This window comes from Mauremys mutica, chromosome 1, assembly GCF_020497125.1.
Source record: "Mauremys mutica isolate MM-2020 ecotype Southern chromosome 1, ASM2049712v1, whole genome shotgun sequence".
NCBI classification, from domain to species: Eukaryota; Metazoa; Chordata; order Testudines; family Geoemydidae; genus Mauremys; species Mauremys mutica.
Window position 1 is genome coordinate 231,548,181 of NC_059072.1, and position 18,434 is coordinate 231,566,614.

An 18,434-nucleotide genomic window follows, 5' to 3' on the forward strand; every position below is an offset into this window, starting at 1 on the left:
GAAAACCTGATGCAATAATAGACCTTGCAACAGGCCTGAAGGTCAGCAAAACTTAAAATCTTTCGGAGAGGAATTGCAGAGTTCAGTTGCAGCTGGAAACAAACTGGAAGCTAGTCAACTGCAGAGCAACTGATACACCACTTCTCATAAGGAGCATCTTATAAGTGAGTAGCCATGTACTGTTCAAGCCGAAGTTTCCAGTTATCTTCAAAATTGGCCATATTTACAGGGCATTGCAGAAATCCAGTCTGGATAGAATGCATAACCTGTAATGTAGGGCACAGTAGATCTAGTTAAAGAATTGATTAAACTTTTTCCCATCAAAAAATGCTCTTTTGTTGAAACCAATGTGTTTTGTGAAACATACTGGTTTCAACAAAAATGTTGTCAGGAAGGTTTCTCAGGTTGCAGATGAGAATGCAAGAGACACCAGAATAGCCTGGTTGCTAGGGCACTCACCTGAGAGGTGGGAGGTTCAAGTCTCTATTCTTCCTGAATCATAGCAGGCACCTGGGTTCCCCACATCCCAGGCAAGTGCTTGAACTACCAGGGTCTTGGGGTGGATCTCTTGCACTTGTACTTTTTTGCAAAAAATTTCAGAAGGTCTCATTTTTGTTCTGCCATAGAAGAAAAACAAATTTTGGAATCAGTCCGTCTCTTCCGCCCACCCCCCCCCCTCCCCAACGACACAGAATTGTTTTCCAGGCAGCCCTAGCATGTAGATTAACACTATAGCTTTTTCATTTGACCAACAAATTAATTTTTATTTTAAGTCCAAAGGTCATTTCTTTAAACGATGGCAGATTTTTACATAAAGTATTGTTTTGAATCAGGGGAGCGGTCACTGATACAGTACGAAGAGTGATTTATATTGAATTACAGGCTTCAAAGGCTGCTAAAAAGTTGAGTGATCCAACATTTTATTGTAATGGATCAGGTAAGAGAAAAAGTGGACATGAATAGTGTAGATATAATTGTTCTTAATGCAACTGAGTTATAGCAGGGACTGAATTGGCAAATGCGGATTGTTTTCATTTATAAATTTATTCTGCTAAATAGAGATGCGTGAACAGTGCACAGATATCCCTGTATATAAATACACACAGCAGTACACACACATTACTAGCTCATCCAGTCTTATTGTGAGTCTTGTGATATTTGATGTTTTTCTTAAAGGCCCAACTCTTGGAGTCATGAGATTACATGAGAATCTTAGCTTTCATTTTTTTAAATAATTTAAATTTCTAATCCAGGTGATTGCAGATAAAAACTTGAAAACATGAACCCTTAGGCTCAAAAGCCTGAAAATAAATAAAGAACTCCAAATGTACTCATTTTAAAATCTCATGACTTTTAAAACTTGATTTTGGCAGTATTGTGCGCACACATGATAAAAGCAGGTTAGCTAGGTCCTGTTTGTATGGGTTGCCAATTCTTCCCCACTGAATATAGTAGTATTGGAGATCATACTTCTTGCTCCAAGAAAGATCTTGGAGTCATTATGGATAGTTCTCTGAAAACATCCAATCAATGTGCAGCGGCAGTCAAAAAAGCAAACAGAATGCTGTGAATAATTAAGAAAGGGATAGATAATAGGACAGAAAATATCATGTTGTCTCTATATAAATCCATGGTACGTGCACACCTTGAATACTATGTGCAGATCTAGTTACCCCATCTTGAAAAAGATATATTGGAATCGGAAAAGGTTTAGAAAAGGGCAACAAAAATGATTAGGGGTCTGGAACGGCTTCTGTATGAGGAGAGATTAATAAGACTAGGACTTTTCAGCTTGGAAAAGAGACGGCTAAGGGGAGATATGATTGAGGTCTATAAAATCATGACTGGTGTAGAGAAGGTAGACAAGTGTTGTTTACTACTTCTCATAACACAAGAATGTGGGATCACCAAATGAAATTAATAGGCAGCATGTTTAAAACAAATAAAAGGAAGTATTTCTTCACACAATGCACAGTCAACCCGTGGAATTCCATGGCAGAGGACGTTTGTGAAGGCCAAGACCATAATAGGGTTAAAAAAAGAACTAGATACATTCATGGAGGATAGGTCCATCAATGGCTATTAGCCAGGATGGGCAGGAATGGTGTCCCTAGCCTCTGTTTGCAAGAAACTGGGAATGAGCGACAGGGGATGGATCACTTGATGATTACCTGTTCTGTTCATTCCCTCTGTGGCACCTGGCACAGGCCACTGTCGGAAGACAGGATACTGCGCTATATGGACCTTTGGTCTGACCCACTAGGGCTGTTCTTATGTTCTTATGCAGCCTTTGATGCAACCATCCTGTAACTTCTTATTGTATGCAAAGTTGCAGTAATAATAGCTCACCTTATGCATTATCCACATTTATTTTAAAATATCTGCCTTCCTGATCCGGAGGCATCACATTTTCTACCAGTTTTACTACTACTCCAGGACAAGTAAAGCTGTAAACACAACATGATCTACATATGATTGTATTTATTTAGGAGAATTTATTAAAGTAGCACTACCCAGATTATTTAAGCCTCACATTTTATATAGCTAAAATTAACCTGATTAGACTAAGGGAGGAGAAACAAACCCTTCCGTATTCTAAATTTAATTTTAGGGTTTTTTTGTTCTGTTTTGTTTTTGTTTGTTTGTTTAAATCTTACCTTATCACTGAAAAAGTTTAAAGACCAAAAAAGTGGGCACCGGTCTTGCTGTGTCCACTAAGCCACAAAATGTGTACATCTTCTGCTGGCTCTGCAAGCAGCAATAACCAACCAATACTGTCTCCAGAGTTGAGACCATGTTATCAGTGGTGTCGGGGCACAAAGGTATTCAAGCCAATTTCTGAACAAGCAGAATTTGTTATGTCCATGTTTCTCATATAGTTTCTCATTTCTTCACACAATGCACAGTCAACCTGTGGAACTCCTTGCCAGAGGATGTTGTGAAGGCCAAGACAATAACAGGGTTCAAAAAAGAACTAGATAAGTTCATGGTGGACAGGTCCATCAGTGGCTATTAACCAGGATGGGCAGGAATGGTGTCCCTAGCCTCTGTTTGCCAGAAGCTGGGAATGAGCGACAGGGGATGGATCACTTGATGATTACTTGTTCTATTCATTCCCTTGGGGGCACCTGGCACTGGCCACTGTCGGAAGACAGGATACTGGGCTAGATGGACCTTTGGTCTGACCCAGTAGGGCTGTTCTTATGGTGAGCCAGGACCCACAGAGGTTGAAGAGTTCACATTACTAACATTTTAAAATGGAAACTTCACCACTTTTACATTTAATAAAGAGCTATTACCCAATTATATATGAACAGAAGAGTGCCATTAAAAATTCAACATTTGCCAACACCTTCTAAACAGAAGGGATCTAAGGCCATGTCTAAACTAATGAGTGTATAGTGCACAGCTGTACTGCTGTAAGATTGCTTATGTATGCCAACGCTTCTGTTGATGTAACGTATGTCACTCAGGGGGGTGTTTTTTCATACCCCTGAGTGACATGGTAATGTAGACTAAGGCACTATGGCTGTTTTCCTGTTTTAAAGGTAAAGACATAACAATGGTATCTCAGATACCCCTGTTTGGAGATGATTGATAAATACTGACTTTCATAATGGTGACCACTCTCTCTTGTTCTGAAAGTAAAGTATGTGCTTTAGTTGTATATGACCAGATTCAAGCTTCAGAAAATTGACATCAGATAATGTATCAGCTTTGATGTATTGAAAAACATCAATTCTGTTGTTACAAGAGTGACTCAGATAATAATGATGAATAACCATTCAAAGCAGGGAGCTGCCGTATGGAGAGATGAATTCTCCCATCTATTGCAATGGGCTTTCCTGATTGAGCCAGCTTTGTTGAATTTGACTCATTGTTTTGAAATTTATTATTATAAACAAATATTAGATCCGACAAGAGGTTCGCAAATATTTGGACAGTTCAGATCAGGGGTCACCAACACGGTGCCCGCGGGCACCATGGCACCAGCCAGGGCGTCTAAGTGTGCCCGCGTACTGGCTGGTGGATGAGCATCCGCCGAAATGCCACCGACAAGCAGCAGCATCCAGCGGCATCGCCGCCGAAATGCCACCGATTTTTGGTGGCGACGCCTCTGGATGACGCTGATTGTTGGCGGTACTTTGGCGGCAATGCCTATTGATGTTGCCGCTTGTTGGCGACATTTCAGCGGATGCTCGTCGGCCGCCACAGTCCTCCGTGGCTCGTCGACCAGCGCCCACCAGACGAAAAAGGTTGGGGACCACTAGTTCAGATGGAGTCTTCAGAAGCCTTGAATTATCTTTGCTAAGGCTTAACAATAGTAGATACATCTATTTTACATCATAAACAGTTTTGTCTGGAAATGGAAGGACCGTATCAGAAAACTTCTCAGTTATGCATTTAGCCCATAATTGCCCTCTGTGATGAAAATGCTTTTACTTATAAACTTGAAGAAACAACTCGGAGCAGTCTGATGACTTTGGGAAATCATTGACAAAGACAGTGGGAAATCACTTTTCCCCTTGTCTGGGCTACAAATACTAACCTCTGGGAGTATGCTCCCAAATCCTTCTAATGTTAGTGGGACACTTTTTTTTCCTGATGACTGAAAGCCAATAACTATGATATTTATGTACCCTGGGGCTGGGTCATATCATCTTGCTTAGTGATGTATTTCTGGTGTGGGTGTGAATTCATTCTCTTCTGTGGGTGATGTCCGCATTCCAGTATTCTACGTATGTTGTCTTGCAGTGCAGAACTTAGCAACTTCATCTGATTCCACTTGGCAGTTCAGAGCATTTAGCAAAAGAGGAAGATAACTCTGTGTATATATATGTGTGTGTGTGTGTATTTTAAAATTGTCACATTCAAACTAATTACTGTTTGAAAACAATTGACAACTAAAACAATAGTTTGTAAAGTGTGATCTTTTGCCAAATCTAAGGGCTGGTCTACACTAGGGGAGGGATCGATCTAAGATACACAACTTAGCTACTCTATTCACGTAGCTGAAGTCGAAGTATCTTAGTTCGACTTACCTGGCCATCCTCACGGTGGCAAGTCAACCGCTGCAGCTCCCCCGTTGACTCTGCTTACTCCTCCTGCCGAGGGGGAGTACGGCTGTCGATTCAGGGATCAATTTATCGCGTCTAGACGAGACACAATAAATTGATCCCCGATAGATCAATTACTACCCGCCAATCTGGCGGGTTGTGTAGACATGGCCTAATAGATTTCCCTAGCTGAATGTACAGAATATTAGTCTGTTTATTGTGTTTAGGTAAAGTATTTATGTAGCTCCATAGGATGAGATAATTCAATATCAGCACAGAACTTCAATGTCATAAGAAAGGTATTGATTGCAAAGACTCTGATCATAATGGGAGACTCTGTACTAGGATGTTTATAACATGTTGTTAAATGTGGGTGAAACACTGGCTTCATTGAAGTCTATCGGATTTTTGCTATTGACTTCCGATGGGGTCAGGATTTCACCCTGTCTGTTGAAGTCATTAGTAAAGTCAGACTTTCATATTGAATAATAATTAAGAGTCCCAGTGCTCAGTGTATTGGTTTTCAGACTTTTTACCAGGTCTGTTTCTGGGCTATATAGTATCCCTTAGTTTCCCACATGTTGTTATAATTCAGTCTCAGCATTCAGAAGGGTTTCCATCATTCCTTGATCTCCTGCTATGCTGGGGCCAGTTTGGCACCCTGCGCAACTGAGAGCCACCCCAGTGCTCTAAGTTGCACCAGCTTGTAACAGCTCCCAGGGGATGCCCAAAGTTCTGAGCATTCCTCATTGCCCCCTATGCAAGGGGAAGCTAAGAGAGAGTGATGCCAAAAAAGAACACCACCTTTACACCACCCAGTCATTCCTGTACATTTGGAGAATCCCAAAAGGAAAAACTTATGATAGCTTTAAGTACCTGGTGGGACAGAGGATTTGGTCCTTAATGTTCATTTAGTGCTATAACGGACATTTAGTGATATTTACTCTCCTTTTTCATAATTCTTCATTCACTTCCTATTTTATGTCTAGAATTCTGTATACTGATTTTACGTGGTAGGACTAAAGTTGTACTGGAATTAATCGCTTTCTTTCATGTATTTTTATTGGTCCATACAAATGGCAACAACTGGAAAGTGAGGAAAAGAGGGATTAGATGTACAGACGTGAAAGCTGAGTCGGGGGGCTATAAACTGTCAAAATCTAAAGTTCCTATGGTTGAGAGGTCTGGAAACAATTTTGGAAGGATTTGAAATAAATTACCAATGTAAGCCAAAGGTTTACAAAGTGGCAGTTGTATACTTAGTTTCCCCAGCTTATAGAAGTAATTAAGGAAAGAAAGTTAAAACTATGTAAGACTGTATCTAGCATGTGCCGTGTTTTCCACAGTATAATTTTTATAATGTGCAAAAATATTTAATTATTTTACAGTGAATACACTTCTAAACACTACTACGGTCGGTGAAGCATTGGTAGTTCAGGAGAAAAAACAAACCGGCATAATTGCTTTTGATCTTAAGTATCTCAAGTGGACTTGAACAAATGACCAATTAAAAGTACAGCTGATAGTAACAGTCTTTGTTGTATACCCTGTAACATTAACATGGCAGGGAATAAAGCCATTCCCTATTACAATAATGCTGTAGTATAAAATCATCATTCTAATCTTATATCAAAATTATTATTTACAGTTTCTAATATGACTAGGGGCCACATCCGGCACTCTGTGCACACCTCAGATTCCGGGTGGTTGCACCTGCTACCTGTTTTAAACCCACAATCTGTTGCTGTAAGTAATTAATAACCTAAATCCTGATCCTGGATCCCTTGAAGAATTTGTCAGTGAGACTCAGAAGTTTCACTGCAAAATTAAAACCACCTTGACAAGAGGCGTACAGCTCTTACTGGTGTTGCCGGCTCAAAGAGCCCGAGGCGGAGCAACAGTAGGGTTCGTTGCCCGGTGTGCGTCGCACTAATTATCACACCAGGGTGGAGAAGCAAAACCAGGTTTATTTGAGCCCAAATATGGTGCCAGGGAGAAAAGCATTCTCAAATCCTGCACACCCTCGCGCAGGCGGGGTCCCAGCATTTATACCCCACTTGTTTGTGTAAGCCTTTTGTTCGGTTTTCCCCCTCACCCCTCCCTTCCCAGCAGCAGCTACATTAGGCATTACATTTCAGTGTGTTAGAAAAGGTTCTCATTCACAAGCTTATCTTTGGCCTTGACAGAACAAATGCATACAGATTTTCCTCCCCCTCCTCCCCGCCGCTTCTGCTGTTTCAAACTCCTACATTTGCAAGCTGAAATTGCTGACAGTTACACATTTTGCTTGCAGTCTGTTAGCATCTTAGGCTGGTTAAAGTTTACAGCATGGAAGACCTCTGGTTTACTCAGGCCTGCAGTCACAACTTTGGTTTACTCAGGTCTAGTGGCACCAACAATTCCCCCCTTTGAGAATACTCAACAAACTTTTGGCGAGTTTTCTCAAACTTTAAAAACAAAAAACTATGAAGCTTTACAGATATATGTACAACTGCTCTTTTGAGCTTAGTCACCCCCAACCCAGGAATGAATGCATGGACAAAAGAGTGGAATGTTCATTTAACAACTAAGGGATTGGGACACTGACTATAAATCAGGTAGGTATACCAAGTGGTTTAATTTCCCAGATGTCTTGGTGAATAATGTAGTTCCACATGCATCCTCCCATGGACCCAGCAGGATTCGGTATGTGGGAACCCACACCCACCCTAACCGGTCCATATGCTTGGAAGGAGCACTGTGAATGTCCCCACTTCCATCCAGAAAGTGTCCAAGTATGTCTCCATGACCACAGATCAGATGGTACTCCTGACGCATCTGTAAGGGCAGTGGGACAAGTCTAGTCTAGATCCCACTGCAATACCTTCCCAGCCTCAGTGATATTCAATACCATCTCTGTCAGTAACTTCTGGGTCATAGAACTAAGGGCTGAAATGACATGTAACTCACCAACTCCAGCATTACATTTCAGTGTGTTAGAAAAGGTTCTCATCCACAAGCTTATCTTTGGCCTTGACAGAACAAATGCATACAGATTTTCCGCTTCTGCTGTTTCAAACTCCTATATTTGCAAGCTGAAATTGCTGACAGTTACACATTTTGCTTGCAGTCTGTTAGCATCTTAGGCTGGTTAAAGTTTACAGCATGGAAGACCTCTGGTTTACTCAGGCCTGCAGTCACAACTTTGGTTTACTCAGGTCTAGTGGCACCAACACTGGTGATGCTTTAGTGGTGATGTGCAAGTGAAGATATTTTCTTCCTCTTCACACAGCTTTTAGCCTTGGGGGATATTCCACAGTGCCTAGGTGACCACTCTGGCCAGCAGCTCTGCTGCTCTGATGCCAGGTAAACAGACATCCACCCTTCCCCCCTGTAATGCCCTGGGAACTTTGGAACAATGCCAAGCTACTGGAGCTGATCAGTGTTTGGGGAGAGAAGGCTGTGCAGGGACCCAGGATGCCCTGCGATCACCCCCGCCCCCTTCCCACAAGACCCATTGTCAAAATAGAGAGAGCTGCACTGTGGGATAGGTGCCCTAGGGTGCTGCTCTCATCGGCAATGGAAGTGCTGCTAATGTTGACACTCTCTGACGCCTGAGAAATTAAGCGAGTACACAAACCAGCGCTTTGCTTTCAGCGCAAAAACTCTGCAAGTGTAGACATACCCTAAGAGTGCCTTTTGCGTGCATTAGCTTAACGCACCTTGGAAATGTGCTAAGCTAAACCACCTAAGGGCACTTTCAGTGTGTAGAAGAGTGTTCACTTGGAGCATTAGTATGGAGTAGCTAGTGTGCTTTAAATTCACACCATAGCTTCCTGTGCACTAACATCTCCATGTAGACAAACACTTTATAACAAATTAAGTAAAGTGTGCATGCATATGTATGTGTAAGGTATACATATTCAACAGCGAGTAACTGAGCTAAGTCCTTGGAAGATGCTCAGGGTAGGGGGAGAGGAATCTTCCACAGTAGCTGGCTGTGGTGCCTCTCCAAGGAGGCAGTTCACCCAGTGGCTGGATCACTTCAAGTATGCCCCTCCATATGGATGGGAGTAAAATAGGTTGATATGTGCAGTTTTCCTGGCCTGTCCATTGCCTCTCCCCTACATGGCCCTGGTCTGCAGCACAGGAGGCACTCACAGAGCTGTGCCTTACACAGTGTGAATCCCAAGAATCTTGTTCCCCTCCTTGCACAGCAGACCTGCTCTTGTTCTACTGCCAAGATCTGTCTCTGCAGAGGCAGAAGTTGGTCCTAGTAGACAGTTATATTTGATAGTCTTGTATGAAGTCTGAGAAGATAGTGGTCAGTACTTCTCATTATTAGTAGTAGAGTCCTGCATGCATACAAAATGTATATCTGTGGATGTGGATATCCACGGATATAAAGCTGATATCTGTGGAGCTGCAGGGTTCTACCAGGAACTGCAGTGGGCAGCTCCCCTGGCATGTCTGTACCACCCCGAGCCCTGCCAACTGGGGTGGGCATCATGCTCACTGGCAGCTGTCCCTGGTTGCACTAGTGTGTTCAAGATTTAGAGATTATAAAGCCAGAAATTACTTTTGTGATCATCTAGTCTCAGCTCAAACAACTGGACCATTGTTTTTAATTTGGTCAGAATTTGTTCAAGAACCAAAGGAATTAATTCTTCCCCAATGCCACTAAAATGTCCACTTAGACTTTGCTTCCATTGTGAAATTTTAGTTTGAATTTCATGGCTAACCCTGAAGCAAATATGTATATTTCACTATTACTGATTGACAAAAAAAATTACTTACTTCATCATAATGAAATATTTTAGATTCATCACCAAAGCTGGGAGACAGAATAGCTAAATCTGTTGATTAGATTTCCTAACTCTGTGGGTATTTATTGAATATATAGCATTTCATGTTGTATAGTTATATTTATTTTAACACATGTTGATTAGGACTGTTTAGAAACTTGTCATTCAATCAGCATAAACCTAGGCATGACATACCATGAGGAGGAGAGGGAATATGTAGGGAAGAGGTTTGTTTTGTTGGTACAACCTCTTCAGACCCACATAAAGGGATCAGCACTTATGGAAAACAAACTGTGGATTGTAAAAAGTCCAGTAAATTCTCTGTATATTAAATTGATTATACAGGAAAAACAGTATGAAACTTAGTATACAAAAAGTGCTGTCAAATGCCCAAAGAAACGAAACTTGGGAAAATCAGTTACTCTCCTCCTCCACACCCCCCAGGTTCTTTAGGAATCGTAATGTTTTTGCAACCGTAATAGGTAAATATTTTCAGGTAGAAATTATGTGGTGGGCTTTTGTTTTGTTTTGGGTTTCTTGTAGGGCTGTCGATTAATCGCAGTTAACTCACGCGATTAACTCAAAGTAATTGTGATTAAAAAAATTAATCACAATTAATCGCAGTTTTAATCACACTGTTAAAAAATAGAATACCAATCGAAATTTATTAAATAATTTGGCTGATTTTCTACATTTTTTGTATACATTGTATTGTTGTAATTTAAATCAAAGTGTATATTTTTATTACAAATATTTGCACTGTAAAAATGATAAAAGAAATAGTATTTTTCAATTCACCTCATACAAATACTGTAGTGCAGTCTCTTTGTTGTGAAAGTGCAACTTACAAATGTAGATTTTTGTAGTTGTTGCATAGCTGCACTAAAAAACAAACATATAAAACTTCAGAGCCTACAAGTCCATCCAGTCCTACTTCTTGTTCAGCCAATCGCTAAGACAAACAACTTTGTTTCCATTTACAGGAGATAATGCTGCCCTCTTCTTATTTACAGTGTCACCAGAAAGTGAGAACCACGCATTTGCATGACAGTTTTTGTAGCCAGCATTGCAAGGTATTTATGTGCCAAATATGCTAAACATTCATATGCCCCTTCATGCTTCGGCCACCATTCCAGAGGACATGCTTGCATGCTGATGACGTTCGTTTAAAAAAAAAAAGTTAATTAAATTTGTGACTGAACTCCTTGGGGGAGAATTGTATGTCCCCTGCTCTGTTTTACCTGCATTCTGCCGTACATTTTGTGTTATAGCAGTCTCGGATGATGACCAACCCATGTTGTTCATTTAAGAATACTTTCACTGCAAATTTGACAAAACGCAAAGAAGAGATTTCTAAAGAGATTTCTAAAGATAGCTACACCGCTTGATCCAAGGTTTAAGAATCTGAAGTGCCTTCCAAAATCTGAGAGGAACGAGGTGTGGAGCATGCTTTCAGAAGTCTTAAAAGAACAACAATCCGATGCGGAAACTACAGAACCCGAACCTCCAAAAATGAAAATCAACCTTCTGCTGGTGGCATCTGACTCAGATGATGAAAATGAACATGCATCAGTCTGCACTGGCTTTGGATCGTTATCGAGCAGAACCCATCATCAGCATGGATGCATGTCCTCTTGGAAGGTGGCTGAAGCATGAAGGGACATATGAATCTTTAGTGCATCTGGCACGTAAATCTCATGCCATGCCACTACAACAGTGCCATGAGAACACCTGTTCTCACTTTCAGGTGACATTGTAAACAAGAAATGGAGAGCATTATCTCCTGCAAATGTAAACAAACTTGTTTGTCTGAGCGATTGGCTGAACAAGAAGTAGGACTAAATGGACTTGCATGCTCTAAATTTTACATGGTTTTATTTTTGAATGCAGTTTTTTTGGTACATAATTCTATATTTGTAAGTTCAACTTTCATGATAAGGAGATTGCACTACAGTACTTGTATTAGGTGAATTGAGAAATACTATTCCTTTTGTTTTTTTACAGTGCAAATACTGTAAATTGAGCAGTGTACACTCTGTATTCTGTATTGTAATTGAAATCAATATATTTGAAAATGTAGAAAACATCAACAAATATTTAAATAAATGGTATTCTATTGTTATTGAGATTAATCACAATTAATTTTTTTTATTGTTTGACAGCCCTCGTTTTTTGCACAGATTAATTGATTCTGGGAAAACAAAGATGACATTTCAAAGGTCAGGACTGTCCAAGAAGTGAATTTTTAAGGAAAGGGTCCTGTGTTGTTTTTCTTACCAATAAAAGAGAAGGGTATGTTTGTTTAAACTGTTCATATGATGCTTCATGTTTTTCCACTTGATTTCCTGTAGGGTGACTTCACGTGGAACAGCATGTCAGGACGCAGTGTTCGGCTGAAGTCAGTTCCTGTTCAAAGCCTTTCGGAGTTGGAGCGTGCCCGACTACAGGAAGTGGCTTTTTATCAGTTGCAGCAGGACTGTGACCTAGGTTGTCAGATTACTATTCCCAAAGGTAAGGCTCCATCAATTATTTCTATTTAGAAGGGTGAAAGTTTAAACATCTGTTTGGTAAACCACAAACTACATGTCACAGTAACATGGGAAGAAAAATATAGTATGTTGGTAGCTGCTTGGCATGATCATATATTACATTTTTCCTTGATCATAACAACCTCGTTGTAAGTTATCAAGATTTGCAAAGTAACTAGTGATTTTGAGTGTCTCAGTTTATAGGTATCCAACTGAGAGACCTTAAAAGGTCCTAGTTTTCAGAATCGTAGAATCATCAGACTGGAAGGGACCTTGAGAGGTCTTCTAGTCCAGTCATGGCAGGACTAAGTATCACCTAGACCATCCCTGACAGATGTTTGTGTAACCTGATTCAGATACTGAAGTTTTCCTAATATCCAACTTAAACCTCTCTTGCTGTATTTTAAGCTCATTGCTTCTTGTCCTATCCTCAGAGGTTAAGAATAACAATTTTTCTTCCTCCTCCTTGTAACAACCTTTTATGTACTTGAAAACTATTATGTCCCCTCTCATTCTTCTCTTTTCCAGACTAAAGAAACCCAATTTTTTCAATCTTCCCTCCTAGGTCATGTTTTCTAGACCTTTAATCATTTTTTTTGCTCTTCTTTGGACTTTCTCCAATTTGTCCACATCTTTCCTGAAATGTGGTACCCAGAACTGGACACAATACTCCAGTTGAGGCCTAATCAGCGTGGAGTAGAGCAGAAGAATTACTTCTTGTGTCTTGCTTACAACACTCCTGCTAATACATCCCAGAATTTTGTTTGCTTTTTTTGCAACAGTGTTACACTCTTGACTCATATTTAGCTTGTGATCCACCATGACCCCCAGATCCCTTTCTGCAGTATTCCTTCCTAGGCAGTCATTCCCCATTTTGTATGTGTGCAACTGATTGTTCCTTTCTAAGTGGAGTACTGTGTATTTGTCTTTATTGAATTTCATCCTGTTTACTTCAGACCTTTTCTCCAGTTTGTCCAGATAATTTTGAATTATAATCCTATCCTCCAAAGCACTTGCAACCCCTCTGAGCTTGGTATCATCTGCAAACTTTATAAGTGTACTTTCTATGCCATTATATAAATCACTGATGAAGATATTGAACAGAACCAGACCTAGAACTGATCCCTCTGGAACCCCACTCGTTATGCCCTTCCAGCATGACTGTGAACCACTGATAACTACTCTTTTGGAACAGTGTTCCAACCAATTTTACACCCATCTTATAGTAGCTCCATCTAGCTTGTATTTCCCTAGTTTGTTTATGAGAAGGTCATGCAAGACAGTATCAAAAACTTTACTAAAGTCAAGATATACTACGTCTACTGCTTTCCCCCTATCCACAAGGCTTGTTACCCTGTCAAAGAAAACTATCAGGTTGGTTTGACAAGATTTGTTCTTGACAAATCCATCTGACTGTTATTTATCACCTAATTATCTTCTAGATGTTTGCAAATTGATTGCTTAATTATTTGCTCCATTATCTTTCCGAGTACAGAAGTTAAACTGACTGGTCTGTAATTCCACGGTTTGTCCTTATTTCCCTGAAGGTGCGTTCCTATTGCTAACTGAAAATCAGGCCCATTTGAGGAGTCTAAAATTGAGCACCCAAACAGTGACATATCTCTGAGTACCACCACAGCTCCCCTGCCTCCTCAGAAAAAGATTTAGGGATATGAATATAGTTTTACAGATCATTCAAATGATACCACCAACACTGCAATATTATCTGTCTGCAGTTCCAGTGGTAAAGAATATAAACCGAGACAGGAAATGTCATCCTGGACTTTGGAGTATATATTAATATTCAAATACTCTGAGATGTTTCAGTTTGGAAAATTAGCATCTGCATAGTACTCTTGTTCCTAGCTCACTATTACCAGCAAGGAATGCTGTGAAAGTGCAGGCAGCCTTGTGAGCAGCTGAAGTGATACCTCGTGGAGTTGCTAGAGCTTCTGCACGCCCACCCTGCTGCAATTTCCTGTGCTCCTGTGTAAGGTCTACAGATGGTGAGGAGACCCAACCAACTTGGTAATACCAGGCATTGGAGAACGTGAACTCTGGGCACTGCAGGTTGAGAATCCACAAGGGAATAGCTTTTATCTGTCTCTATGCTGATGTTTACACAGAAACACACACTCATTAGTACATACTTACATATAAGTGTATGTATATATAAGTGTGTGTGTGTGTATGAGAATTTATGAAAAGTCTTTATTGATTTAAAAATGATGATTGCAAAGATAGAAAATGGTATGCTGCTGTTTGGTAGTAGATCTCAAACTGCTTTACAAAGGGAGGCAAGTATCAATATTCCCATTTTACAGAGTGGAAAACTAAGGAATAGAGAGGTGAAGTGAATGGTTGCCCAGCAGGGTATTGGCAGAGCCAGGACTAGGTCTCCCAAATCCCAGTTCAGTGCTTATTCTTCTAGGTCACATTGCCTCCCTGTACAAACAATGTTCCACCATCAGGATGAAAAATTACCATGGCAGGAGAATCTGTGCCTCAAACAGCAGCCCTCTGAGATAGTTTTTTTTTCCCCTCCAGTGTCCATGTATATATGACATTTACCTCTACTAGTTACACTGAGGTTAAAAACTACCTGCGCCTTGTATCCATTGGGATTTTACATTGAGATAGCTATCTCAAGTTAGTCATTGCAGTGTAAAAATGCACCTATTTTTTTGCAGTGAAAACACAGCCTGAGAGTGAAGTCCTTGAGTTATTTGTCCCTGCCTCTCCACCCCAGTATATTTAAAAAAAAAAAAAAGGAAAATTTTTTTTATACCAGATTTGCCTTTCCCACATCTATTTCCTGGTTGGAGTGAGGGGCTGCTGTCATTGCTCAGATGATGTCACTTTCAGAGAGACAAGGTCTCAACTGACTCCTCCCTAGGCTCCGATTCAGTAGATCAGAGAGTAGTCAATAGGTGGACCGTGGACCAAATCCAGATTACCAGACACCTTTGAGTCGACTGCAAAGGTCAAATGGGCTGATGCCAAGCCATGGTTGGAGCCATGCTGCGCCATGCCCTTTCCCCAGCGCAGGTCTCCCTCACCATGGGGCCGATGGGTGGGCCGGGCTGCAGGGCACCGTGTCCCTGGGCAACTGCTTGTGCAGGTGCATTGCCTACTCCTGGAGGAATTCTGCACTACTGCACATATGCAGAATTTATGTCCCCTGCAGATTACTTTGCTTCCCCACAGAAAAATGACTTTCTGATGGGGAAGCAAAGGGAAGCCACAAGAGCAGTCATGCGACCCTCCCCAGCAGTATGTTTTGGGTACTGGTCCTGGCTGGGCTGGAGAGGATGGTACTTCCTCTTCCCATGCACAGCATCCAGGGCTGTGTCAGACCCACCCCCAGATTTTCCCCCGGGCTGCAGGAAGCTCTGCAAACTCTCCCCACTTCTTTCACCCATCGTTCCTCAGCTGCAGGTGGAAGGATCACTGTACGGGATGCTGCTGCCTATCCACTCAACCCCCTGTGTATCCAGAGCTTCCTGCTGAGCCTCACCCCCTGCACCCAGAACCTCCCCCACCGAGCCCCACTGCCCCTTCACCAAGCCCCAACCAGCTGCACCTGGATCCCCACTGAACCCCACTGCCCCAGCATCTAGACTTCCCCACTAACCCCCACCCCAGACCCCCCTGCCGAGCTCTATCCCCATCACACCCCTCTCCTGCTGACCTCCAACCACCTTCACCTGGACTCCCCTGCAGAGTCCAATTACCATTGCACTCAGAACCGCCCCCCCAAAACCCTTGTGCATCCAGATCCTCCCTGCACCCAGATCCCCTACTGAGCTGCCGACAGCCAGATTGCCCCACACAGAACCCTCACAACCCACACCTGGATCCCCCCACACTAAGCCCCTCCACACTTGGATCCTGCCGGGCTGAGTCTGCCTGCCCACACCTGGTGCACCTGGCACAGAGGGACAGGGCTCTTGTGTGATTCTGGGTCAGGCCCGATCCTTGCACTATGTCAGGGTTGGGTGCAGCCTCACTGCTGAGTCTGTGACCCAGAGGGAGCTGCAAAGTGGTCTCCCACCTCTGTGCAGCCAATGGCCTGTGCTCCCCACTGCCATGCTGGAGCCTCCACATTTATTGGACAAATAAAATTTGCAGAATTTTAAAATATTGAGAGAAGAATTATTAATTTTTTGGCATAGAATTTTTAATTTTTTGGTGCAGAATGCGATCAGGAGTAATCCCCATGGGGCAAGTGGGCCATGTGGGCAAACAAGCAGGTGCTGTTGGGGTGGTGGGAAGTTGGTGGGTGATCGGTGGGTTATGGGGGAGCTGGGCCACCCAGCCTATCAGGGAAGCAGAGATGCCAAGCGCCTCTTGGCCAGTCTGCCTGCCCTGCCGCAGGGCCTCGGAGCCTGTCTGAGAGGAGTGACAGAGCCAGGCTCTGGCTCCCTGCCCTGGGAAGGGGGAGAGGCCTGCTGAGAGGTGCAGACTGATGGGCTGCACCAACCGCTTTGCCACTGTGACAGGGAGCAACACTGCCCCCTACCTCAAGAGTGAGGCTGCACATACCCCTGCCAGCACCCCCCAAATGCCCCCTCCCAGTACACACACCTCTCCTGCATCCCCCAAATACCCCTCCCAGTATATGCACACCCCTCCAGCACCACCCAAATATCCCCTCCAGCACCCACCGAACTGTACTCTCCCATTCAGCTCTTCCCCTCCTCCCCAACTCCCCCCCGGCCGAGAGTGTCCTTTATTGGGGAACTTGAAACATAGTTACCCTAAGCTGGGTAGAGGGTAATATGCCTACAATAATTTTATTTGACAGAATCAAAATTAATACTCTTTGTAAACTCAAAACAAATTCAAAGCTTAAACAGTTGTCTGAAAGTGTTTTAATACTAATATTTCCGTCTATTTGACATTTTAGCTATGTGCTTTCTCAAAGTCTCAGAGGTAATTTATTATATCTTTTTTGGAGGTTATGTAGTGGTTTGATTTTATTTTTCGTTTAATGCACTAAAAATATAAGCAATAGGCCTTGGGTACATTGCACAGCATTGAATGCGTTTGTTGAACAGGGGCACTTGCAGGGTGAAAAATGTTTCTCTGGAGTCTGGACCTTGACTATAGCTTGGCCAAGAAATTTGGACTTTTTGACAAAAAATAACTGACTATGCCTGCAGTAGACCATCTCTAGTCAGCAATGCACTTAACGTGGTAAAAGTTAAACCTGTTCATAAGTGCTTTGGTGAATAGGGATGGGCTTGAACATGTGCTTAACTGTTTTCCTAATCTGGGGCCTTACAGATACCTGAGATGTGGGGGGCAGTGAAGGATCTCCATGGTCTGATTGCCACAGTGGGGAGCAATGACCTTCCATGTCCTGTATGATGAGGGAGAAGGGATGCAAGGGTGGGGGGAACGAGGGGGAGAGAAAGCCGAGCATAAAATCACTTTAAAGTGCATGAGTGTGAAAGATATCTTGAATAGTCTTAAAGTAACCATCTTTGGTGCACAGTAATCTACAATTCCTGTGAAAAGGAAAATGCAAAAACCAAGAAGCAGCCAATGTGGTTTCATGTGAGATTGGCCAAATGTGAAGTTAAAAAAACCAAACAAACCTGTCATGCAAATAGAGAAGAGAGAGGGAGCTAACCAAGAATATACAAAGACGGTTAAGGCTCGCAAAGTAAAGAGTACATCAAGACAGCAACATGATTAAATGATAGCTAAGTGGATTAAGGAGAATAAGAAGGACTTTTACAAATGTCAGTGGGAATGGAAACACTGGAGTATGTTATGGTAGATGGTAAATTCCTTGGGGGTGGTGACTGTGTAGTCCTGACACAAAGAGGCTCCAAACTTAAAGGGGAATTTGAGAGCTAAAGCAATAGAGATAACATGTAATAATTAATGGAGAGAAAGCAAGCCCATGAATACATTAAGAAGATGAAATTGATGCTAATTCTAAAAACTATCAACGTATTTATAAAGCACCCATCAATGTGTAATCTGAGCACAAATGGCTAAGCTATTGAAATGCTTTTTGTAATTGGTCTTTAACAAGATAAGTAAGGAGGAAA

General features: G+C 42.0%; 1 protein-coding gene across 3 annotated transcripts in view; it reads left to right on the forward strand.

Moving 5' to 3' along the window:
• The window catches only part of ARHGAP6 (Rho GTPase activating protein 6), a 507,104-nt gene that overhangs the window by 392,251 nt on the left and 96,419 nt on the right, over positions 1-18,434 (forward strand). For all 3 annotated transcript variants that reach the window (XM_044985802.1, XM_044985939.1, XM_044985866.1), the window contains exon 2: positions 12,193-12,352. In XM_044985802.1, the coding sequence (XP_044841737.1) occupies positions 12,193-12,352 (160 nt within the window). The remainder of the gene's footprint in view (positions 1-12,192; positions 12,353-18,434) is intronic.